The sequence below is a fragment of the Xenopus laevis genome, chromosome 3S, assembly GCF_017654675.1.
Source record: "Xenopus laevis strain J_2021 chromosome 3S, Xenopus_laevis_v10.1, whole genome shotgun sequence".
Taxonomy (NCBI): Eukaryota; Metazoa; Chordata; class Amphibia; order Anura; family Pipidae; genus Xenopus; species Xenopus laevis.
This window is the reverse complement of record NC_054376.1, coordinates 36507062-36534165: the sequence shown is the minus strand read 5'-3', so window position 1 is coordinate 36534165 and position 27104 is coordinate 36507062. Positions and strand designations below refer to the sequence as shown.

The following is a 27104-nucleotide window of genomic DNA, read 5'->3' as shown; positions in this document are numbered from 1 at the left end:
GGGCACCCAACCTCCTGTCACCACCCTGTTACAAGCCATCACATAGGCCCCTAAATAATTCAGCACCCCAGGATAATTACAGAATAGCCTGGTAATTATGGGATGGAGGACGCCAGGCTGCTGCTGTGAAACCCGAGTAAAGCCCAGGTATCAGATTTAGCTTCAGTGATCTGGGCCCGGGAGTCAGTAACAAGATGAGGACTCGGGGCATGATTGGTCTAAAGCTTGGCTCTCTAGTAATAAACTGGAGGAACAGCAGAATGTGGCCCTGGATCTGTTGTTCTGGCCTGGAGGACAAATGATTTTGAGCTGGATTATATATTGTTGGTGCAAATGACAGGAGTATGGCCCTAATTCTGTATGGAGGAGCAGCGAGTGAAAATATATGGGCCTGACTGTGTATATTTATATTATTGTATTATGTTATGGCATATTTTTATACTATTATACTTTTATTAATATTGCAGGACCCTCCCCTAAATGTGACCCTATAAGCTAGAGGGATAGGAAGGCCGCTGGACACAAAAGCAGCTCTCATCATTTATATAAGATAGACACAGACAGACAGACAGCTATAGATAAGAAAAGACAAGAAGGCCCCAGGTGTCCCAGCTGAGAACCTATGGGGAAGATAATATTTAGTGCTGAGACACTCTGGATGCACTTGGCCTTTATATTGAGGGCAAACTCTCCATAAGGGAAGGTGGGAGGGAGGGGTGCAGGGAAATCAGGAGGTAAGGGGCCATATAATAACACAAGGAGTTCCCTGGCTCAGTTTGTGGGATTAGGATACTGGAGAACAGAAGTATGGCCCCAGGCAAGACTCTGACCGATATTAACTTCTGTTTGATTAGTGTAATTGTTCAAATTTAGCCCGGACAGTATGATTAATTACAGTTTAATTAACGTGTCCATTAAGAACACTTACTGCCACAATGTGTTAGAAAGAGCCTCGGGCGAGAGTTTGTGAAAACACCAGGCTGGGCCTCAGTTTATTAGAAGGGGGAGGAAGGGAAATATCTTTAGGGGGGTCTGGGCTTTTGTTATTCTTGTTCAGACCTCAAACATGCTTTGTGTGTACTGGCATTAAAAAAATACACATACATACAGAATAAAGTCCCCTCTCAGACTCAGTCTGGGGTACATTGCCTGGCACTAGAACCAGGGTCGGACTGGGGGGCCCGGGGCCCACCGGGACTCCATTCCAGGGCCCCCCTTACAGGCCCCCCGTGCGGCGCCCCTCAATGCGTATGCGCACATGGTGCCGCCTCTGTGTGTTTGCGCACACGGCGCTCCATCGGCACGCGTGCGCACACTGCGCATCAATGAAGATCCCTTCTTTTTTAAAAAAACAAGCATCGGGGGAGGGGACCTGGCCCGGCGGGGGCCCACGAGGGTCGGGGCCCTGGCCCGGCGGGGGCCCACGAGGGTCGGGGCCCACCGGGTTTTTTCCCGGTGTCCCGCCGGGCCAGTCCGACACTGACTAGAACTAGCCTGGGTATCGATGAGAAGCGAGTTGGGGGGCACTCTGTAGGCCTGCTCATATTATTATTACACGACTGTGCTAGATCTTTAGGCAGGGAGGGAATTGTACTAATATACAGCTGTGTGTATGGCTGCAGGTCACCACTGGATACCCCCTAGCCCCCTGTCCGGGAATGGTATAGGGCCACCCACCAGCGCAGGCCCGGACTGGCAATCTATGGGTTCTAGCAAATGCCAGAGGGGCTGCTATAAGGTGCCATAGAAAGTCAGTATTTAGTGGGCTGGTGGGGGCTATTTGGGCCTCTGTGTACTTGAAATGTCAGGGCCTATTTTAATTCTCAGTCTGGACCTGAAACAGCGCTGGAACTAGGGGAGGCAGAAGAGGCACGTGCCTAGAGCGCAAAGCTTGGGGGGCGCCAGGCAAATACCTCACATGCAGCCTACCCCTAGTCCGGCAATTGTTACCTCAGTGAAAAGTGGGTGCGCTCTCTGAAGTCAAAGCGCTTTGCGCACGACCGCACTCGGCAGCCCTCGGTTGCGCACGCGCGTCCCCGTTTACGCATAGTTACGCACACGCGCCCCCGGTTGCGCATGGTTACACACGCGCGTCCCCGGTTGCGCACGGTTACGCATGCGCGTACTCGGTTGCGCACTGCTGCGGCGGGAGCCTACAGCGCCCGGCTGGCCTGTCTCTGCACTGCCAACCGCGGTGCTCCCTGAAATGCTCGGAATGGTCGAAGTGGGACTGGGACAGTGGAGCAGGGGGCGCTCAATCGTAAGGGACAATTTCTGAAAGTGTAACTGAAACGGAGAAAGTAGAGTCCTAATTATATTGGCCAGCACAGAAAAAAAATCGAGTTAACGGATCTGGCAATGTATGGAAAGGAGATGAGACCTGGGGCTGTACATGTCAAGGGGCAAGTGTTGTGAGGGCAGATACCAATATATCTATAATACTATGTTTAATAGTATTTATTTCCCTCGCACACACAACCTGCCCCACGCACACCATGAACTTGCTCCACTAATATTTATTGCCCGTTAAGCCCAGAATCTTCCCACTTACATGTACTTTTCCTTTCATTGAATATGATGCCCCATCTGATATGTACTGACTCTAACACAAATAATGGGCCCCACCAATGCTCATTGCCCTTTGACACACTATAGCTGCCCCGTGATCAGGGAACATGGACCGAATACTCTTCTGTTTACCCAGCAATTAATTAGTAATAATTATCATCTCCATGATTACTCTTCTCCCACACATCCGATTTAAAGGGTCCCGAGTCAGTCAGTTGGTAGAGCAGAGGGTGCAGTCTCTCCCCCTCCCGCACTCACTCAGGGGGGGGAAGGGCAGGGGCTTCTGATAAACACTCACAGGTGCCTAATCCCTCCACTTACCTTTCGGATTTCCTTCTCGCCTGACTCTCTCTCTCAGGATTCAGCACACAAACAGTTAATGTGAATATGTCAACGTTAAGTGGAGTCGCCTCCCTGTTACTTTAACTGTCACTGGATCGCATTGCAACTCCCGATCAGCCGCATCCAGCGGACGCAGCCGCACAGACAACAATTCCTCCGGCTCATGTAGAACGATTAGCAGCTTTAGCCTCGATGCCGGGTCCGTTTGGGCCATAAAGTAGTTTTTTTTTTTAGGGACCAGTGGATCATATAAAGGGAGCAGGGGAAAGGTAAGGACTCTTGTTTTCTACATTTGCTCTATTCTATTTATTTTATCAAGTATTTTGAATAATCAGTAATTGCACTACATGTAACATCATCCACAGAGATTGAAAATAACAGGGCTACAGGTTGGACACCCAGTACTTTTTCGTCCTTGTATCTGCCATAACGTAGTGGGTGCAATTACCTAAGCAAAAGGTGACTGGGATAAGGTCACGGGTGGGAGCAGGACACGACTGTTACCCATTCATGTGATTGTGTGTAATTACAATAAAATCCCCGGCTTGATGATCCCTTTGGGCTAATCGCCTTTGCTCGGCCGAATCGCCCCGTGCCGGAACCGTACAAATGTTACAGCTAATCTGCTCCGGGATTATCCTCTGGGAAGACTTTAAAAAGGCCGAATAGCTGGATTTGTTAAGGCACTAAAGCCTCTCACAAATGGGATTAGAAGAAAAAAAAAGGAAATGCTTTCCACCCACTCAAAACAACATGTTGACTTTAGTACCGGCTTTGCTTTGTAGACCCCCAAATCATTACCTTTTACGCATAAACAATTAGAAAGGAAAAGAGAGAGTGCAATCCAATGGACACTGAGATAAAGTGCGTAAATGAAGTACAAGTGAGCCAATGTGTTGTTATAAATGATGTCCAGCACCAGCCTTTGTTATTGTCAGGGGGAATTGTATTTAGGGATTAAGAAACTGGTGGGATGCTAGAACCCAGGATGGGCACCAACATCTCTCTGGCACCAGGGCACCGACATAAACAAAACAAGGCTTTTGCGCGTGAAAAGGACGTGGCGTGTGAATAGGGGGCAGGTTTGTTTGAAGGCTGGAATATTTCGTGGTCAGAAGAGGAATTGTCGGATTAGTCTGGGTGCTTTAAACGGTAGAAAAGTGGGATCAAAGGGTCGGATTATGTTGGGCTTCCTCAGGTTTAAAAAATTGAGGTTAAAGGGCTGGATCGCATCAGGTAAGCCAACAAATGCAGCAAAGTTGCTTGTAGGGAACTCTATTTAATGTGTGCCAGGCATGGGGCTGCTGAGGATACAAGTGGCCTTCCATTTACATGTACTAAAATCGAGCCTTTCTCCATGTCTCTTGCGAATTAATAATAATCAAATAAAAATGTTCAACACCAATTGCCATTAATCATTACAGTGGACATTCTGCTTGACACCAGTCTATGCAGTAACATAATAATCAGAATTGTCAAAATACAATCACTGGAAGCCACTCACTGGTGATCTATAGAGAGATAGATAGATAGATTAGATAGATAGATAGATAGATAGATAGATAGATAGATAGATAGATAGATAGATAGATAGATAGATAGATGCCAATCAGCCAGACAGTTCAGCGCGGGGCCGGTACCTTGGACAGCTCCTGGAATTTCCATCTACTCCCTGAGACTCCTTTCTTTCCATCATACATTCTATACATTTCACTTCTTGTTCATGTCTGCTTAAACCTGCCAATAACAGTCTATAAACACAAGTTACTCGAACGAGAAAACAAATATTACTTTTCCTGCCATGCTATTCATTTCAACCGCTGTCACAAAGTAAAAATCCTCTGAGCGCAAAAAAAAGTTACCTTGTAAAATAATTTCAGTGTAAAGACATTATACAACTGCTATATTTTATACTAAAACTATACGAATAATTCAATTAAATTAGATATTGGTTACATAGCGTCAAAATTCATATGCGTACTTTATACACGTGCATTTTGAGCCAATATCCCCCATTCTTACTTAAAATGTAGAAAAATATAAGATAATTGAAGGGAAAAAAAGCCTATGGAATAGTATCATTTAACGGTTCGGCACCTGTAAAATGTTTGCTTTATTAGTAAATAATATCTAGGAGTTATATTCATTTTAAGGAGATCCTGAAATGAATTCTGTCTTCGCGCTGAGATCAAACACTCCTGTAATTTACCCTTTGATTAAAAAAAATGACGAAATTGTGGTTCATCGTTTTAACGCAAAGCAAAGAGCTGACAATCTACAGAAGAAAGGCTCCTAGGCAAGAAGGTAATGAACACAGGGATCAGATTTAAAATGGGAAAATAGTTCTAAAATGATGGAAGGTGTGATTGATTGTGATTGGTTGACAGGTCATAAAAAAAGGAATAAAGGAAAATCGTAAATAAAAAATGTTAGGCTCCCTTTTGTGAAGGGCAGTGGGGCCACTCCGGTACCTCTTTATCTTAAAGAGATGAAGCCGCTAGGCTTTAGGGGGTTGCACTTTTGTGGGGAGCGGGCCTAGAGATGATTGAGCCTGTGGGTATAAATGTCCAGAATTTGCCATCAGAACTGCGAGAGGAAACCCAAGAGCGATCAGATCGTACGATTAATTGCGGATTGTTTAAGATAACGCCAAAGTGACACAAAGGGCAAATTACCCAACAGCCAACATCCCCGTACAGTTTAGAAAAGATCTCTATGCAATATAGAATAGGCGAGGTTCTGTTTGGGCTGTGAAATGAGCTCCGGCCCTTTAATTTCTTGTAATGCAAAATGTTCTATATGTACAATTATTAGATACCCCAGGCGCACTTTTATTTGATCTCTGATCATATATAAATAATATAGCATAATAGAATCGCACGATTCCGCTGCACGGGAAAAAATAAAGTAATAATTTAAATTTATTATTTCCTTTCATTCGGTGGGTTCGTTCCAGAGAATTCAGCCTGGTTTGGGGGGTATTAATTAAAGCACCACGGACAGTATTATATTTAAGTTATAACATAAATAGAGTGGCGTCATGTTTGACATATGACTGGAGCAATATCACATCTCCCTTTCATTTGTAGCGATCACTCGGCCAATGTTGGCTTTTTAAATCTGACGCTAATAACGCTAAATATCGCTGTTTTCGTTCACGTGCATTTGGCTTCCATGCAGGAAGAAGAGAGGGTTCATTAGCTGGGGGGGGGGTTCTGGGAGTTGTAGTTCAGTAACTATAGGCACAGGGTAGACGTATATGGGCAGTGGAATATTATTTATCCGATTGTCTCTTCTGTCGCACCCTAGGAGCCGCCATGGAAGGGATCAGCGCCGACAGAGACCCCAGCTCGCCCCCCAGCTCCAAGCAGCAGCAGCAGAGCCCTCAGGAGAATCAACATTTCGCCGGCTCCCTGATGAAGCCCAACCAGGTGGGGAAGACGTGCCTGTATGGTGTACCCATAGTGTCGCTGGTGATAGACGGGCAGGAGCGCCTGTGTCTGGCCCAGATCTCTAACACTCTGCTCAAGAGCTACAGCTACAACGAGATCCACAACCGGCGGGTGGCCCTGGGCATCACGTGTGTGCAGTGCACTCCTGTCCAGCTGGAGATTCTGCGCAGGGCCGGCGCAATGCCCATCTCGTCTCGTCGCTGCGGGATGATCACCAAACGGGAGGCCGAGCGGCTCTGCAAGTCTTTCCTGGGGGAGCACCGGCCGCCCAAACTGCCCGAAAACTTCGCTTTCGATGTGGTGCACGAGTGCGCCTGGGGCAGCCGGGGAAGCTTCATCCCCGCCCGATACAACAGCTCCCGAGCCAAGTGCATCAAGTGCGCCTACTGCAGCCTATACTTCTCCCCCAACAAGTTCATCTTCCACTCGCACCGCACCCCCGACTCCAAGTACACTCAGCCCGACGCCGCCAACTTCAACAGCTGGAGGCGGCACCTTCAGCTCAAAGACGCCAGCCCGGAGGATGACTTGTCGCACTCGTGGGAGGACGTGAAAGCCATGTTCAACGGGGGCACCCGCAAGAGAGCCTTCTCTTCCCACGTCTCCTCCTCATCCTCCTCCAGCTCTTCCTCCGCCAGGCGACACCTGGATCTGGCCCCGCCGCCCCCTCCTCCTCCGGCCAAAGTGCTGCGCGGAGCGTCCGCGGAGGAGGAGCCAGGGGCAGCTGCAGTCAGAAGTTTCCCGTTGATCCCGGTGCCCAGTAAGGGCTTCTCTGGGGTGTTACACAAAATGGCTCCGCCGCTTTTTCCTCCTCCCCCCTATGGGTTCCCGGCATTCGGCCTGTGCGCCAAGAAAGATGATGGGGGGCTCGCGGATGCGACTAAAGCAGCGGGGCTGCCGGGAGTTTTCTGGCCGACGGCTCCTGCCTCCAAGGACTCAGTGTACCCACATTTCCCAGTGTTCTGGCCGGCGGCTGCCGGAGCCCTGGCGGTGCCCTCATACACGGACCTGACTCAACAGCAGCAGCAGGGCCCGGGCAAGTCGGCCGGAGTTGTTGTGGCAGAACCGGAGGAGGCCGAGCCCAGCGGGGAAAGTGCTGAGGAACCGACCCGGGAGGAGGAGAGGTCGGGGGATGAGGGACGGCAGCCCGGGGAAGCGCTCACCCCGAGGAAACTGCGCTACATCTCCGCATTCAGGCCGGTGGTAAAGGCCGCGGAGAGTCTGGCCAAGTTGTACGGAAGCCGGGAGTTGTATGGGACAGCGAGACCCGCCGGGTACAGCTCCCCGGACCTACTCAGTGACACCTCCAGCTACCGCTCAGCCTCTCCCAGCCCCGACACCGCCGACGAGCCCGACGTAGATGTGGAGTCCGGACGCTTCCCCGAAGAGGAGAACGGGCAGCCGGGAAGTTTGGGCCCTGGGGCCCCCTCCAGCATCTCTTCCCCAGGATCTGAACGGAAAGAGCAAAGTCCCGGGGCAAGTCCAGTCAGTGTGGCCGGGTACGAGGTAAGAGACCTGGGTACTGGGGGGTGTACAGGTGGCTCAGGTCACGTGTGTTACTGAATAGAAATAGGGGACCCCCACCATTATGTTTCATTCACCTCTGAGTTAACTTCTAGTATGATGTAGAGAGGGATATTCCCAGACAATTTGCAATTGGTTTTCATTTTTTTATCATTTGTGAGTTATTTCGCTTTTTATTCAGCAGCTCTCCAGTTTGCAAATTTCAGCCATCTGGTTGCTAGGGTCCAAATTACCCTAGCAACTATGCATTGATATGAATGAGTATATGGACTGTTAATAGGGGACTGTCTGAATAGAAAGATGAGCAATACAAAGTAGCAATAACAATAAATGTGTAGCCTCACAGAACATTTGTTTTTAGATGGGGGGGTCAGTGACTCCCATTTGAAAGCTGAAAAGAGTCAGATGAAGAAGAAGGCAAATAATTAAAAAAAACTATTAAAAAAATAATGAAGGCCAATCGAAAAGTTGCTTAGAATTAGACATTCTATAACATACCATATGTTAACTTAAAGGTGAACCGCCCCTTTAAACTCCAATGTAGCACAAATACTTGATATCACAATTACGCCACGCACGGTTGCACACCACTCCAGCTCACGGGAGAAAGGAATAGGATATTGCGCTTATAGGAAGGTTCAGAAGCGGAGGGATCCGGCATCATCCCAACTATTTCACCTGTGTAGTGTACATTGTCAAATCCTTCCACCTGGCCTGTGGATTCAGTCATAAGTCCCATAGCACTGTACATGCACCTTCTGTTTATTTTCCTCTTCCTTCCATAAACATTGATCCAATCTATCCATACTGATAGAATCAAAGCTTTCCCAGCTGCTCCATCCAGATGAGACTGAGCCAGAACAATTCCCTCTGATTCCTTTAGATCAATCCCCAAATCCTAATCATTCTTCAGCGACCCTTATTAATTCCACCTCCCCATCATTCCAAATATTTCTACATAGTAGCAGGGGCCTATGGATGTCACAGAGTTCCCAGTCAACCCCCTCATCTCCCTGTATCACTCACTGCCATGAAATAATAATAATAAAACATCTATCTTTGGAGTTTAAAGAGTATGTAAAGCAGGAATTATCAATTGCCAATGGTTGAAAGTTTGCCATGGAAGCACAATCTTTTTCACTGGCAGTTCTAACTTGTGAGAACAATGCAGTGGAAGCCAGCCGATTATCAGACATGCCTTGGTTTGGAGCTGAGTTGGCTTCTGCTACATTGTTTCAAAAGTCAGAAACCGAAAGGAACACAAACCAATAGCAAATAACTTTACTCATAAAGCATAAACATTTTGTAATGAATATAGGGAAGTTTCTTAAAATGACATTTTCTTTCATTTGTCAAAATGTATATTAGAACGTTTTGGGGTTTTTCTTTTTGGTTTACATCCCCTTTGCCTGTAGCCTCCTGTTTTCATGCAAGCAATGACTCTGGGGATTCAGATCTCTTTTAGGGAAATCATGGCCTGTGAGATCTCAACTCAACTAGAAGATTATATAGTGAATAAAGTACCCCCTCTTGTAAAATATAAAGATATTATAAGTTACCGAGGAGTTTCATGACCATATAAAAACACGAAGGCCGAAGGCCGAGTGTTTTTATACAGGTCATGGAACTCAGAGGTAACTTCTAATATCCTCATATTTTACAAATGGGGGTACTTTATTTATTATAATACACAAATTTCAGTGAGTCATGTGACAGAAATGACATCAGAACTCACCGTTTATAACTGATGACATCAGAACTCACCGTTTATAAGGTTATAATTTACAGGATATTCATGGCTTTTGTGTATTATATATATATATATATATATATATATATATATATATATATATATATATATATATATAACAAACAAGGGAAAGTTGTGCTCACCACTATTTTTTAAAACCATTAGGCGGGGGTGCAATGAGGCTGTGACCACAAAATACATATAGACAAATACAAGAGTCCTCTGCACTCAACCCATTATCAATATATTTAAGACAGCGACATTTGTGCATACTGCTACTGAAAAATGCCTTACCCTTTAAACGAAATTAAATATATTGCAATATATGGACAAACAATCCCTGTTTTGTTTAAAGGGTAAGGCATTTTTCAGTAGCAGTATGCACAAATGTCGCTGTCTTAAATATATTGATAATGGGTTGAGTGCAGAGGACTCTTGTATTTGTCTATATATATATATATATATATATATATATATATATATATATATATCAATAACCATGATTTTCCTATAACATCTATCCTTATATAATGATGTCACTAGTTCTAATCCATGCTTATTGATGTCACTCTTGTCACATGACTCACTGAACCATGTGTTCTAAAACCAAAACAACATGGCATTTGATGTAAAATATGAGGATATTAGAAGTCAACTTTGAAGTTCCATAATCTGTGGATAACCCATCCTGTGGCCTCGGAAACTCTTCAGTTACCTGTGATGTTTTATAGAAGGGGGTATGTGTAATTCCCTATATTAGCATTACATTTATCTTATTTTATTAATTTTCTTTCTGCAAGAATTTATATATATATGGATTGAACATGGAACAAGCCAGAATTGTGAGGCAGGTGGAAGTCATATTTTTGGTACTTACAAATTTAAGTAAGGGGATGGAGGTATTACACTGGCCTATCCAAATGCCAGTAATGAATCCAGCAAATGAAAAGAGAGCTAATACCTGATTATGCAGCAAACGGGGTGATCCCAAATGTATTCCATGGTGCTAGAGACACTTTACAATTGATAAAGCATTTTGGGACCGTATGACAAACGGCCATGCGGTCGCGAAACGTTTGATTGTCTATAGCACCATGGAGTAAATTTGGGATCACCCCATTTGCTGTATAATCAGGTATTGGCTCTCTTTTGGTTTGCTTGATATTTTTGGTACTTGCCAGTTCGACCCATTTTGTTTTGAGTAGGAATTTAGTTGGGAGCTGTCAGTACTTCTTGCAGGATGTGTGAGTGCACTCCCCCAGAAAGGCCTGAGCTGCAGTATAGCAGAACTCTCACAGGGAGAATATCATGGTGTAATATTAAATGGGAGTGTGATGCAGTCGTGTGAAAATCCAACTACGAATGAGATTGTCCTTCACCCAACATTGCTAGTCTAATACACATTACAAATTATTTTAAAGGGAGAGAGCTGCTAATTATTGGATGCGTTGCCTCCCCCAGTTGTACCAGGAGGCAATTTTAGGGTAGTAAAAAAAAAAAGTAGAAGGCTTATGCATCTGTACAGTGCCCCTCTACTGCCAGCTTAAGGTGGGTGGGGTGGTGGCGATGTCCCCAAACGAGCAGACCTTTCCCTGATTTGCCCAGTTTAAGGTGGGAGATATTGGCTCACTATAATAGAGATACAGACTTAATTAGACTTTTGATCTCACTATCCTGTTGCTTTGGGTTGGCTGCTACAGACTAGTGTGTTAGATAAAAAATAGTGGCTGAAGTATGGCCAGCTAAACTAGTATTGGGCTGTCACAGAGAGAAAAATTATGCAATGATAGGGAAAGTGCTTACCTAAGCGCAATATCTTTATTTGTGTCTGTGATGTTGAATACAGTAGTACAAATAAATACAGGTTTACCCTAAAATGTGAAAGAGCTCTGTACCTTGCTGGTAATCATAATCACATGACAGACACCTTCAAATCATCACCCCCTTTTTCTTTATACTTGTAACAGGGCAACGGTCTCAATATCCCATATCCTATGTGGGCCTTATACTGTTGAGAGGGGCTGTGATTAAAGAGAGGGCAAAACCAACTGGAGGTCCATGGGGTCCAGTGGAAGAGCTCCTGTCATCACTGTGTTATTATCTGGCTCCTGAACACGTTGTATAGTTAATAATTGGCCCACTATATGGGAACAGTTGAACAGCACTGCTCTAGTCTTAGCTCTATAATGCTTATTGCACCCACAAATATGTCTTTATTGACTTGTGCCATGTCTAATGCCGCTCTCACTGGTGATGCTATCCCAATGCATGGTCATCATTTGTATCAGGGGGAATAAAGGGATCTATTCCTTTTTATCTTTGAAGAGATACAGAATTAGTTTGCCCATAGTGGGGCTCAGATTGTGTGTTGTGGTTTATTAGCCTTTTGAAGAGCTCAAAAGAGCAATGCTCTCAAAACAGGATTTTGCAGGCCATTGAGAGCAGAACATTTAGTAAGAGTAAAGCCTGCAGCTGCTGCAGAACCTCTTTAGCTGAAGAGCCCACACTTTCTTATAGAGAATCATTACTCACAAGGCACAAAATATTTTTTTATGTTTGGAGTCCTGTTCAACAAGTCATTTGTATTATCATATCAGTAGTTGCACTTGGTACAGATGGCTCCACATCTCTGTTTATATCATTCATTTCTAAACTAGTAGAATGCCTTTAGCCAGTCTGAAGCCACACACATGTCTAAGCTTGAGCATATAAAGAGGAGACGGCAGTAACTCCATTTAATCAGGGAAGATAATAATCTAGTTCTTCAATTTTTATGGCCTTATTCCATTCTGTGCTAAGTGGGAAAGAGCAGTAAATGGAATTATAAATTTAGGACTGGCTCATGATCTTGACACGGAGTTGCTTGGCCTCTCAGATTATATTGCACATGTAGCTAATAGTGCTTGGCGCTAACAGATATTTGCTTGAGTCAATAAAATATGTCATTATAAGTGACTGCTGAATGTGTTGTATAATTTAAAATGGTCCTGCACCCCCATGATGAAAGAAAATATAATTCTACGCAACTTTCCAATATACATTGTTTTAATTTCCAATGATTTTTCATTTAGTAATTGCTGCAGAAAGCAGTATTTTTTTATCCCTTTCTGATCACTAGGTCTGTCTCCTGAAAGAAACTGGTGTTTTACACTGTTGAAGGAGTCAGAACCAGGAGTGCAGAGAATGTAAACAGTCGGATATTGCTTTTATTAGCAACATCACAATTAGTAGTAAATGTGTATTGGAAAGTTGCTTTGAATGACGTTTTCTTTTATTGTGCAATAATTGTTTGCATGGGGGACCATGAGGCGCAGCACAAGACTGCAGTTTTTCAGTGGCCCTTCAGGTAAATTTCTGAAGGCAGGTCCATTTGTCCCAGGTTTTGGCCCTAACCGAAATGGGCATCATCTTTATACTAAAACAAATGAGCCCAGGTCTTCATCATACGGAATGGTTGTGGGTATGGACTCCTCAGGAAGCCGAGCGAGGGGTTGAATGATATAATTTTAAAGATGATTTCCTTGTTTACAAAAGATGACAGAACCTAAATATTCCCTTCTGTTTTTCCAAGGGATAATATCAAATAAATCTGTTTAATTGAAGAGCATGTAATTACAGGTAATAGCATATACTTTAGTAATAAACCGCCAGCCCCCCCCCCATATATTTAAACCTTTTTGTTCTCCCTTTTTCTCTCCCTATGTTGGGAACACCTGTAAGGCTTTCTCCATGAACATTTACATTTGCTTAATTATCCCGTCCTTTCATGCTCCGAGGCTGCGGCATACAGGGGCTGCCCTTTGAAGAGATTGCTCATAATTGCAGTAATTTTCTTAGAAGCACCAATAATTATGCGGAATGAAACACTTGTCCTTTTTAAGATCAGGAATTATTTCCCAGATCTTATGGAAAGGATACGCTAATCATCTCACAAATGAATATCTTGGGTCTTAGGAAGATCCATAAACATGCAATGGATCTCTTTGGGGAAGCTACTGTATGATATTAGGTTTCCTCTGCTGCTAAGAAAAGGCTTCCCTTCTCAGATATAAACATTATTCTTGATTACTTTTTCTTTAATGGGACCCCCACCATTTATTTAGTATGAAAAATTGCTGCACCTGTCCTTGTTATCTTATGAAGTCTTTTAGGCTGAATCTTATTATTAATTTCATGTGTACTCAGAACATCACATACATTTGCATCTCCTGACTGCTAACCATTCATTTCATATACAGCGTATATGTCATACTCAAGCCATGAAGTCATCCATTAAAAATCTGCACTCCTTTGTATATCGAAAACCAGCATAGTGTTAGCCTGGTGACCAGGCAAAAGCAGTTAGATCAGCCTGCATGCACCTTGCAGGAGAAACCATATCTACTGACTTCTAATGATTATGGAGCTAGATCTCCAGGCATGTGTTTACATTCGTTCCACCTTTTGCAGTCAGAGTAAAGTTATCACGTACAGTGACTTTGGTCTGACTGTGTGGGAACTCTGAAAGCCCACTTGGGTTCAGTAGAACGTTGTACAATTTGAACTTGAATTCAAATGGGAGAGAAATTTGTGCATGAAGCCTAGTAACTAGTGTCCATGTCCATCTAGTCAAAGCTATCCAACAGAATGCTCCAGGAGATATTCATTGCCCTGAAGAGCCTTGTTGACCTCAGCATCAAAATCTTATTATAGTGAACATGTAGTATAATGGATAATGGCCTGGTACTGGGAAAAGTTGGACAGTGCTGATCTCCATTTAGGTGTTAGCTGTCACATGTTCCTGTATGTAAGCTAGATGGATTGGTAGATCCATATAACTTGCCACTGTATCCCACAGGTCTATGCAAAGCAGATGCCGGACCTTCCTCACCTCACAAAGGGCAACAACTCGCACCAAGGCGTCTCCTCTTATCTGTGCAACATGGATCCAAATGGTAAGAAATGAGATTGGAACTGGTGCCTGGCTGGGAAGAGTTGCCCTCTCATTATCTTTACATCTGCAGGGAAGCCACTCTTCTGACTTGTAACAGTTAATTCCTGACCGGGACTACATGGACCCTGGTCAACTGGCGAGAATTATTTTTTAGAGGATGTTAATGCTTTAACGATGTGGACATGGGGTCTTATTAACAGTATGCTCATTGAATTATCCTGCAAGGTCACAGTTTCTGTCTCTGGCACAAAAATTAATCACGTGGTGATTAGATTCCAGCTGCTGTTAACTCATAAAGTCCATGGTGTGTAATGTTTACATATAACTTAATATTTGTCAGCTCGAGTTCAACAATGCCTTAGAGGCCAGTTACCCCCGTCTTACTGTATGTGTATTAGGTGCAGGTTCTGTGTTTCTGAGTTAAAAACTGGTTTATTGCTTTTTAAGAGCAAGACTCGGAGGACAGTCACTCAACTGCTGAGGAATTGGACAGCAGGAAAGCATTCCAAGACCAAAGGAGTCATTTATCCCACACAAGCCCCTTACACACTGACAGAGGTAGGTGTTATCACTGGCCCTACGCAGTAGATCATTTTAATGTTTCCACCGTCATGTATGTTTAGCAGATAGAGAATGTTCCTCTCCCACTTGTCTAATAAAAGGTCAGTTTGTATTCCGCTTCCAGATCCTATAAAATGTGCGCATTACCCCATCCTCCTTCTTAATGCTCCCATTAATAATACATATTTGGCACTGCTTATTCAGAATCAATAGAAGGCGAGTTAAATCAGCAGTAAAAAGGCTTGTCCCCTCAAGCTTTCACCAGATAAATATTTAAATAACCGACTCAATTGTTTAAAGAATGTTTTCTGAATGGAAATGTATCTTTCTGTATTTTTTTGCCATCCTGGGGTTTTTTTTTTTATAATAAAAGCGATGATACCCTAGGTCCAGATTTGTATATTTATTGTTTTCTGCATGTTACCGATTGCAAACAATTTGCATTTCAGCTTGAGTTATTATGTTAATTAAAAAACTGCAATTAAATCTCCTTAATGATAAAGCTTTCTAGAGCACAGGTATATTGTAGGATTATCTTTTCTCTAGTCTTGCCCACAAGATTCTATTTTGCTGTGTTAGACAGCAGTGTGGGGGGAAAAATACGGGATTCCTTCTTTGAGTTGGCTGGTAGAAAGTAGGCCCAATAGAATAGATGCTACATTCTTTAAAATCCTATTATGTTCTAGAGAATGTTCAGAGAATACATTTAAAGCCTTCTTCTAGGATTTTCAACTAGTCTCTGGGATTTACTCATGTTTGTGAGCTACAACACCAAAATTTTAAATACCTCAGTTAGATGCTTGCTTTGTCTATGAGCAATTTAAATATTGGCCTTGGTGTTCCTCCCTTTCTGACATATATATATATACTTGTGAGGTGGGTTTCCTAAGTGGAAGTTAAAGCACTGCGTATCTTGACAGCGCTATATAAATAAATGATGATGATGATGATGAAGTGCATCGTAAAGGGGCTGTTCACCTTTAAACTAACTTTTAATATGATATAGACAATGATATTCTTAGACAAACTCCAAATTATTAAAAAATGTTATCATTTGTGGTTTTTGAGTTATTTAACGTTTTATTCAGCAGCTCTCCAATTTGCAGTTTCAGCAATATGGTTGCTATGGTCCAAATTACCTGAGCAACCATGCCTTGATTTGAATGAGACTGGAATACGAGAGGCCTGAATTGAAAGATGAGTAGTACAAAGTAGCAAAAACAATACATGTGTAGCCTTACCAATTTGAAAGTTGGAAACATTCAGAAGAAGAAGAAGGCATATAGTTCATAAAAAAGAAAAAATGATGGCCAAATGAAAAGTTGCTTAGAATGAGCCATTCTATAATGTACTAAAAGTTAAGTTAAAGGTTAAACACCCTTTTAAAATACATTTTTACTATGATGTAGACAGTGATATTCTAAGACATATTGCTTTTCTTCATTTGTCATTTTTGTAATGATTTCAGCAGGCCTCTAGTTTGGAATTTCAGCATCTATCTGGTTGCTCTGGGTACTCTTGTAACTAGGCAGTGGTGTGAATTAGAGACTTGAAGATAAATAGAGGCCTGAATAGAAAGACAAGTAATAAGTAACCAACCCAATAAAATTATAGTCTTGCAGAGCTTTAGGTTTTGGCTGCCGGGGTCAGTGGCCCCCATCTGAAAGCTGGAATTAGGAAGCTGATGAAGGCAAATAATTAAAAAATGATCTAAAATAAAAATGAAAACCAAATAAAGAGTTACTACTACTACTACTAATAATACATTAAAGAGTTAACTACGTCTTTAACATCTTTTATAGTTTAATGTAGAGCTGAGATCCTGTGCAATGCTAGATTCGGCATCTGCATTCCCCGCAGAATAAAGAAGGACATTCCTATATTATCCCTTACTCCGGAAATAGCTAGGTCTTTCCATAGCTTCAGTGCTGCCCCATATAGGATTCATCTATGGCTTTCCAGCCTCTACAAGAAACAGCAGTGACTTACCTGATTTTAATCATAACACCTACACTGTACAGCACAGGATACCACAGCACTTTATGAGAGTTCTTACCTATGAGAAGGGAGATACAGAACACTAAATTGCTTTCCATTTACTAAATTAAAGGTGCTAGAACCATGTATAGGCATAGTTTAGTGTTGCAGATGAAACAGATGCAGTTGTTATGCTAAAGGTACCACCATGCTATAAAGAATCTCTTAAGGCACGATAATTTCCTACTTCCCTTGAATTAGCCGACATTGTACACAGTAGGAAATATACTTTATAGTGTTCATTCATGTTCTGCTTACTTGTTTTATTGTGTTTCTAGTTAGCTATGTTTTCAGTGTTCCAAAGCCATTTCACTAGCATTTTTGGATATTAGAGACCTTATTGTGTTCTAAGGCTGGTATAGTGCCTTAAGTACAGGGAATGTGCTTTCCATTGGAATAATACATTAGTCTCACTGTACATGCTGTTCACTCGCAGGAGAAGAAGACAGTCCGATCGATGTCACTGGGACCCAGTTTGTAGAGAAAGACATTGAGAACATGGCAAAAGGTGGGTGCCCTTTTTTATTTGCACACATCCCATAATACTATACCTTCAGGGCACCTTTAGGCAGAATGTATGCAGCAGTTCTAATACATGGGTAGTCCTCGTGCCTTCACTGTAAAACAAATGCTTTGACCAATATAAAAGGTCAGCATATGTCCTGTTATGCTAATTAATGGTTGTTTATGTCTGCTGAACGTGTTCTATCATATAATGTGTATGGGCCGATTAATGCTTGTCTCTGTTTTATCTACACATCCATGAGTGTTTGTGTGTTCTCCCTCTGGGGCACATTTAATATGGGTCAAAGTAAAATCCTCAGACTTCGAATATCGGAGTCGAAGGATTCACCGCAATTCATTCGTTCTATTAAATCCTTCGAATTGAACATTTCGAAAGATTTTAATCCATCGATCGAACGATTTTCCTTCGATCAAAAAAAGCTAGGAAAGCCTATGGGGACCTTCCCCATAGGCTAATATTTTACCTCGGTAGGTTTTAGTTGGCGAAGTAGATGGTCGAACTTTTTTTTAAAGAGACAGTACTTCGACTATCGAATGGTCGAATAGACGAACGATTTTTAGTTCGAATCGTTCGATTCAAAGTCGAAGTCATAGTCAAAGGTCGAAGTAGCCAGTTCGATGGTTGAAGTAGCCAAAAAAAACATTTGAAATTCGAAGTATTTTTCATTCTAATCCTTCACTCGAGCTAAGTAAATGTGCCCCTCTATGTGCATGAATATATATTTTACTATACAAGAACACACACACTGTTATTAACTTGTTACTGGTAAAACGAAAGAGCGGATGTGCATCCCAGTGCTGCGTATCTTTTATAAGACGGGTTTTTAACTTTACAAAGGCTTTATACTCCTTATTTCTTGCCTCAGTGAGTTCTCTATTAATTCTTCCATTCCCTCTTGTCAGAGAGTTCTCAAGCAGTCAGAAAACATTTTGGTTGTTATATCAGTAATTTGCTGTACAGGTACCAAGCACTAGAAACATTAGAAACATAGAAACATTCACTCCACTGTGATACAAGATAAAAGAAAACTATTTTTAAAGAAACCTTGGCATTCTTCTTATGGAATGATGCTATGAAATGTAATTGAGTGAGTACTTATAGAGACAAAAAGAGAATTGTGTTTTAGACAGTAAATGCAGGCTATAGGGCCACTATATTTATGTTTTTATGCAAATCATATTTTTAATTTATAATCTATTTCTCTGGTACAACCAGCTTGTTCTGTGAGTCTCTAACTTGCTGCACCTGTGATAAAATTTTTAGGTTGAAGGAACTTTAGTCCATCAGTGATATACAGGGTGTAACTGACTCGAGCAATTGGATTGGCCATGGGTGTAACAAATGTAATTCTGCTTGGCATGGAGCAAAGGCAGACAATAATTGTTTTGGGAGGCATCCCCAAAAAAGGGAACAGCTGCTATATATATATATATATATATATATATATATATTATATATATATATATATATATATATATATATATATATATATATATATATATATATATATATATATATATATATATTTATCTCTCAACAACAGAAAACCGTTTGTTGGTAGCCTCCCCAAATAAAAACTTCCCCCTCCCCCCAGAGGATAAGTCAGTAAATCAATGCAGGTGGCATGAATTTGGTGCCAAAACAATCCTATTGGGTTTAACTAGACACTAACCTGCCACTCTGAACCCACACCCAGCACATGGGTCTGCTTCTATTTATATATCCGCGCCCACGGATATCGGGCCAGCCCACACATCATTAGTTTACATATGTCAGGGAGTGCCAAATTTATAGGGATCAGGTCTGGACTAGGATTCTAAAATAGGCCGTGGCATTTCAAGTACATAGGGGCCCCAAACAGCCCCCCACCAGCCCAATAAATAGTGAGTGTCTATGGAATCTTACAGCAGCCATTTGCGAGGATCCACAGATTGCCTGTGCGAGTCTTAGAGGCATTAATGTTTCCCCACTGCAAACTATACAGTCACTGAGTAGTTTTGTCCTTCCAAAAGCTACATGCCTCACATGGAATTCTGAGCTACTCCTAATATCCACAAATTATACAACTGGGGATTTTTTTTAATAATGAACTTTATAAGTTCTAGTGATACATGGCATTAATAAGCACAAATATTACTGTAATAATACACAACAGCCATGAATAACCTATAACATATATTTTATTAATGATTCAGCCTCCTTGTACCCAACTGTACCAATTCATATATTCTAACTCTTAAATAAGCTGCTATCTGTATCTGTTTATATATAAAATGCCCATGGTTTGGGTTCCTCTGCTGTGAACAGTAAAGCCACTTGTCTGCACTGCACGTGTCATGCATGATAGCACCACTGGTTCTGAGAGCACCCCCCAACTTCTCACAATTCTAGTGTGGATTCCTTCTCCCCATGCACCTCCGCACAGCACTTCCTTACACCAGAAAACATCTAATTTTTCAATATTTATTATACCCTGAGGCCGCTAAAATTCCAAATTTGAAAAAACTCCATCTCAAACCTGTCGACGTCATGTGGAAGATATCATGATCTGTGCTATGTAGTGGCATCATATGTGCAAACATGAGAAGAAGAAGCAACCCTGCACACAATATATGCCATAATACTTTAATGCCCTAATACTTTAATTGATATCATGCTGATAAATCTCATTATACATGTTATATTTCATTTGTCATGTACTACCTGTTCTCCAGAAGAGTTCCAAAGTATCCATTCTGCTAGTTGTGGGATATAACATTATGGTCCCCTTCCAGCTGCTGACTGTCTGATAAGCAGATTTATATCTGATATATAATTAAGACTAGGGTTATAATGAACAACTGTAAGGGAAGGGTCACAAATATCATTACTTTCTCTTATTTATTCAATTCAGTATTACTGATCTCAAGCCATAAACTGTTCTAGATGATGATTGTGCTCCCAGTAAGTGTGTTTATATTGGGTGTTGCGTGGAATTCTGTGTGATGATCATTGACTGCTTGTGTGATACGTGGTATGGTATCCTCTGAGTACATAAGGACCCTACATTGAGGGTTTATCCTGCTAAGCTGTCCCTCTTTGATTCAAGATGTGAGCACAGAGAGAGGGAATGTGTGTGTATGTTGGTATGTATGTGTTTTGGTATGTGCTGTGCTTATAATTTTAATACTTCCTTTTCCTATAGATGAGCTGCAGAAGCTGTTAGTGGAGCAGATGGATTTGAGGAAAAAGCAGGAACGGGAATTTCAGAGTCTGAAAGGTATTTCCACCAAGCCATACATCTGTTACATTCAGCTGGCTTAGATACAGCGATACTGTATGGAGCATACCAGTCACCCTTACATGTGCAGATGGGGGTCAGTAGCAACCTGGTTACCAGTTTTGGACATTCAACTATAGTGACTTTAAGGAGAGGGATCGCTTTCTTAGGTACCCTAAGCACTAACCCATATTCATCCAGTTTGGGCAGAAATAGTCACATCTTTACATCTAAGGTAACAGAGCTCTGGCTAACTGTGGCACAGTCCATCTCTTACAGTGCCAACCTTAAACTTTTAATGTGTATTTTTAATCTCATGCTAACCGTACATGCATAGATATTGGGTTCAATTTTGTTTTGTTTGACCCCCATTAAACTTGATCGGACAAAACCGGGTAGACTGAATTCAGCGCATTGTGTAAAACCAAACACAAGAAGTACAGGTAACCACTGGCTGGGAATATCTCTGGGTCTATAAGTGGAATAGCAGCAGAAAGGACAGAGGAGGTGCATGTTCAGGCAATACAGTAATACTATCATTTACTCATTTAAGTACTTGGCTCGTTCAGAGATATTCCAATGCACGTGCCAACTGACAGCTGTTTCCTCGAGACAAAAGTGCTCTTAAAATTGGACATTATTATTTAAGTAGCCATCACCTGTCGTATGAGGGCCTTAAACACAATATGTGCTTTTCATTTTTATTGTTTATTCGAATGAATAGCCAGTAGGAAACGTATTCAATTAACTATATTCCACTGTGTCGTCCCCCTAACAATGAAAATGGGGACTGTCATTTTTTAGTACCATATCTTGATGCTGAGCATTCACTGTAAGATCTTTTGGTTTCAGGTCACAAAGTGGAAAGTGAGCATAGCTTAGGGTAACTACACACAGCTACTAGTAGTACCAGACACCATAGGGTTTGGCCACACAGGCAGATTCGGGGAGAGTAGTCGGCAGGCGACAAATCTCCTCTTCTTCGCGCCGACTAATCTCCCCAATCTGCCTTCCACCCGCTAAAATTTAAATCGCCTGGGGGCAGGCACACCGAAGTCGCCCATAATTGCCTCACGAGGAAACTCCGGGCAACTTCGGAAAACGAAGCGCTCCATGTGCCTGCCCCCAGGTGATTTTCATTTTAGCCAGCGGAAGGCAGATTGGGGCTAAGATTCGGGGAGATTTAGTCGCCCAGCGACAAATCGCTTCTTCTTCAGGCGAATAATTTCCCAGAGAAGCCTCCTCGTGAGGCAACTTCGGGCGAGTTCGGAAAACAAAGTGCTCCGGGTGCCATCCCGCCGGTGATTTACATTTTAGCCAGCGGAAAGGCTTTTCAGGGAGATTAGTCACCCGAAGAAGAGGCGATTTGTCGCTGGGTGACTAAATCTCCCCGAATCTTAGAGTGTGTCACTGCCTTAACAGCTCTCAGTCTGGCTCATAAATTAACTAACCTGTAACAGGGCAGTCACCTATAGCAACCAGAGATTTAAAGCTTTGTGTATGACAGCAAGTCGTATGGACTCAAAGCTGTGAATGTAATGAGGCTATTCATTTTATGGATTGCATTGTTGCCATTGCATCTGTCCTACTGTTTTCTGATGAAACATGCGCAAATGCTCCAAGTGTTGCTGGGGAACCTAAGGGTTCCATGTATGAGATACAAAATGCATATATTCACATGGGTATCTGATCTTGTACAACTAAACATTGTATCAGGTGCCAATAGAGGTTTTATTGTATTTATTTCAATGTTTCAGCTATTTATACTTACATATTACTAATAGTGCATATATTATTAGGCACTCTTTCCCTTATATTAGTTACTCTTCTTCCTCTTTCCACCTTACAACTGAAAATATTATCTGGTTGTTGGGGTCACTGACCCCAGCAATCCAGAAAAAAAAACTGTGATCATTTTTATAGTTTTTGTTTTGTTCCCTATTTCCTTTCCTATTTAAATTTCATTCTGACTTCCTACTTAACTGCTAGCTAGTTGCTAGGGTAGATATGTCCTAGCAACCAAGAAGCAGTTAGTTTCCAGCATGAAAGCTGCAGAACAAAAAAAAATGAATAATGCAAAAAGAACATCAAAAAAAGTATAGACTACTTGCAAACTGCCATAGAATTTGCTTTCTACATTATACTAAAAGTAAATTCTAAGGGAACTACCCTTTTCATGCTGTGCTGTTGAATTGTGTGGACGGTAAAGGCGTTCACATATGGAAGTATTAATTCAGCTATTCAGCAGTTATTGTTGTATGCAGAGGCAGCAGCACTGACTGTACAATAACCCACATAAGGTAAAATGGCTGCCCTCTCTTTTCTAGATAACTTCCAGGACCAGATGAAGAGGGAACTGGCCTACCGAGAAGAGATGGTGCAACAACTACAGATAGTGAGAGGTAAGAGGTCCTTCCCTCCTACTGTACGGAAAGTCATGAGAGAAAAAAAACTCAATCACGTAGGTTTAAATGCAAGGTAATTTAGCAATTATTTTTTCTTATTTAATATCCTCTGATTTGCCGGAAAACAGCAAACAAGCCTTGCTCAGGCCTTGCAGGCACTATTACCAAACAGTGATTGAACTCCTCCGCACACGTAATTTGCATGGGTTTCTAAATTAAAAATCGAGGCGTAAAATTACCTGCACGCTAATGCCTCAAATTGTGTTTAATTCTGCTCGTATACATCTGCCTCCCAGCGCAGAAGCCCAGGCAGCCTCCCTACTGTAACTCACTTCTAACAAACCACTATTTATCTAGTAGCAGTAGAGCAAGGACTTAACCCGGAGATAGAGAGAGAGACAGAGGAATATATGTACATATTCACATATACAGTATATGTAATAAAGCACACAATAAAGCATTGTACAGCAAGTGGGACTGGTGTTTTGCTCTTACCCAGGAACGTTAAATAGAACAAATGGGTGGGAGAAAGATTTTAAAACTAACACTTACTAATTTTTATGTGTTTTTAGCAGTCTATGGTTTTATACTTATGTCCTGTCTGTTTGCCTGTCTTCCTAAACACTTGTCTCATCCTGACTTTCCATATAACTATAATATATGCCCTGTCCCCCCTGGCAGGTAAGGAGTTTGCTGTTGGACATAGAGTCTGTCATTGAGCACAATAAGCTAAAGTCTCCTTTCTTTCTCTCCCCAGACACTCTGTGTAATGAACTGGATCAGGAGAGGAAAGCACGCTATGCCATCCAGCAGAAATTAAAAGGTATTAGGAAACAAAGAAAATAAGGAGAAAGTATGTCATAGGGCAGGGGATATAGAGGAGTGTGACACAGGAGACATAGTGGGTGTGTGTGTATATTGGAGAGAAAGGAGAATAGAACATTACTCCATTTAGTCATTAATCCAGAATCTGCTTATATAAAGTATTATTTTGTGTGTTTAATATAGAGCTGGAACAGAGCGTTGCTCTGTGTGTGTGTGCGTACTGGTATTATATAGATGATAAAGAACATTTCTCACCATGTGTTATGTGTAGAGCTAATACTCTCCATCTCTATATAGAGAGGACATACACTGAATTGTCCATGTATAGAGCATTATACTACACGAGCCATGAATAACCTCCAAAAATATCCTTGTAAATGGTGTACTGTGATGTCATCATGTAGAATCAGTGTTTTGTAATGTCACACATATCGTATGATTTAGTGGAACTTTTAATAGGTTATGGAATGCCTCCGTGACTTTTAATATTCTGATAAATTACAGCTGGGGAGGTACAGAATGTAGTTGGCACAGGGGAGTAAGGATTTATCCAGGTGCTCGAGCGCAGAGCTGCTACTAAGCTGCACTGATGCTAACATACTAAAGTTGCGTAGATGTAAATTATAGTTTCATTCAGTGATATTCAAATGTCCATTACCTGTGCAAACAGAGCAATAGGTATTTATTACACGGCATTTTCCTAGAGTTAATGGACCTTTAGGCTAGTGATTAAAGAATCAGTCTGACCACAAACTACATGGCAGGGTGAAAAAAACAGGGACAAGCACCCATGTTTTTTACACTTTGCACCCTGCATGTCTGTGGCCTCTGGCCATGGCTCTAGAATAGTCATTCAGATGCACAAGTTAGGGTGCACAGTACCAAGGAGCCAAATAATTACTGCATGTTCTTTGTGCAATGTGTAAATCACATGGAGCAGTGACCACTAGTCCTCCTTGAACTCAAGCGAGATGTTCAGTATTAGTGGTTAAGTAGAGGCTTGTATATGATGAGTTTATATACTGTATGCCGGGTCTCTGTTCTCCTTTAGTAGCCCATGACACATCATTTGTCTTTTAAGATGCTGATACCAAGACCCTGCACAGGGAGCTGTTCCTTCAGAGCTCAACTCCTACCCCCTTGAGCTACATCTGGGCACCACGGAAGCTCATGTACCCTCCAGCGCCATGAATGGGAGATAAGCAGGAGCACAGCACAAACCAAGCCATTTCCTGGATCCGTGGGAACAAGAGTGCACGCAGGACTGGCCGGGGAGAGACCCCCTCCCCCAGGACTTTCAAAAAACTTGTAGATTTTGTACAGGGTGCATCAGGAACCCTGAGCACTAAGGAATCTGAGCCAAGAGTGATCCAGAGATGATCAGCCCTGTATTATAAGGCATTGTGAATAACTGACACATAATATATATATATAATATAAATATATACATATATATATATTTAAAGACAATTCTTGCAAAAAGTTCAATGTATTGTTTTACTATTTAATTCCTCTGTATGTCTCCACATAAGCCCATCAGTAGCAGAGACTGTTTCCCTCTGTTACTGGCGGCATAGTAACTGGGGGCTAATGGTGGCAAGAGTGGCTACGTGCAATGGGTATCAATGTACTGTGATTCTTATTAAAACAGTATTTTTTTAAGTTATTTGAATTATTTTCTATATTCGTTTGGTTTTACCATATTTTGTATTTTGGACAATGTAATTTACAGCACTTTAAGGAGAAATCCGCCAACTTGTGTACAAAATGAAAACTCAATTTGTTCTGAGGAAAAAAAAATCTGTATAAGTGAAATTTGTTCTTAAATAAATTCATCTTGCTGCATATGGTCCCTCTCTGCTCTAGATGGCTCATGGGAAAGTATTAAAGAAGGAACCTCGCTGTGTGACTCATGCAGGAAGGCAACTGGACATGATTTGTTCTTGTTTCTCATTCGCTCTCACGTGATCTTATATCTAACATATAGATGCCAGTTGGGGTACCAGGACTCATCAAGAAACCTAATAGAATAAGCCCTTATGCTGGGACTTTATATCTCTTTAGCAATAATAAAGCCATTCTTCTTTTTTCTCCCTCCCAGTTATCCTCTACCTGATTTTTTTCTGCATCTTGCATTCTTAAATCTTTTTGTACTTTCTTGCTTCCTTTAAAGGGATACTTTTATCAGTAAGTACCCATTATAGTCAGCTGGATGAAAGAGTCTGATTGGTCGCTATGGTTCTCTAGAAATGTTGCGGCCTTGGCTTTTCTCTGCCTGCATTTTCTTGAAACCGATATGCTTCCCTCAACTAAATCTTGGCACTGTCTAGCATGATGTTGTTGATCCGTCTACAGACACCCGGAGCAGTTATTGGAGAGAAAATGTATAGTTTCACTTTTTTGCACCAATATACACTCTGTGTCTCTGGCCAACACCATACCTGTCAGTGGAGAGAAAATGAGCAGGGGAGTTCTTCAGGTTTTATCCACCTGAGTTTCACAAAGGATCCGAGATCACTGTAGTCTGAATGGCCTGTTCTACGCTGGGGCATCTGGGACCCACCAGTGACCTCAAGTGCCCTCAATATACTGGACGTGCCTCTCCCTCATCATGAAAAATGCAGCAGGCCTCTAACGTCATGCATGGTACAGGCTATTGACATGTGCAGTATGCAAAAGTATGTTTTCAAGCATATATACAAACTTTATTTTTTTAATGATAGTGCCCCTATCTATTTTACGCTAAAAGTCTATCCTGTCCTCAGCTGTCCCCATCCATCTTTCCAGTCTGATCCTGATTTTAAGTTATTTCCCCCTCTCCCACTCTCTCCTTGTTTTCTTGCTTCTTCGGATATTTTCAGCAACCCTTTCGTCTATAACCCTTTATAATAAGTCCATCAAGTTCAACCTTTTGACTTTTTT

At 41.9% G+C, this 27104-nt stretch overlaps 1 protein-coding gene across 2 annotated transcripts; it reads left to right on the top strand.

Annotated features, from left to right (window-relative positions):
• Positions 1 to 2878: 2878 nt before the first annotated feature.
• Positions 2879 to 25848, top strand: skor1.S (SKI family transcriptional corepressor 1 S homeolog). 2 transcript variants are annotated; one of them, XM_018255241.2, is made up of 9 exons: positions 2879 to 3179; positions 6220 to 7868; positions 14474 to 14570; positions 15017 to 15127; positions 17604 to 17675; positions 20878 to 20952; positions 23280 to 23354; positions 24115 to 24180; positions 25264 to 25848. In XM_018255241.2, the coding sequence occupies exons 2-9, from the start codon at positions 6228 to 6230 to the stop codon at positions 25371 to 25373; spliced, it is 2247 nt and encodes a 748-aa protein (XP_018110730.1). In that variant the 5' UTR covers positions 2879 to 3179; positions 6220 to 6227; the 3' UTR covers positions 25374 to 25848. The 2 variants fall into 2 exon arrangements, with proteins under 2 accessions (XP_018110730.1, XP_018110732.1); XM_018255243.2 differs by lacking the exon at positions 2879 to 3179 and having other exon boundaries at positions 6131 to 7868.
• Positions 25849 to 27104: the final 1256 nt, after the last annotated feature.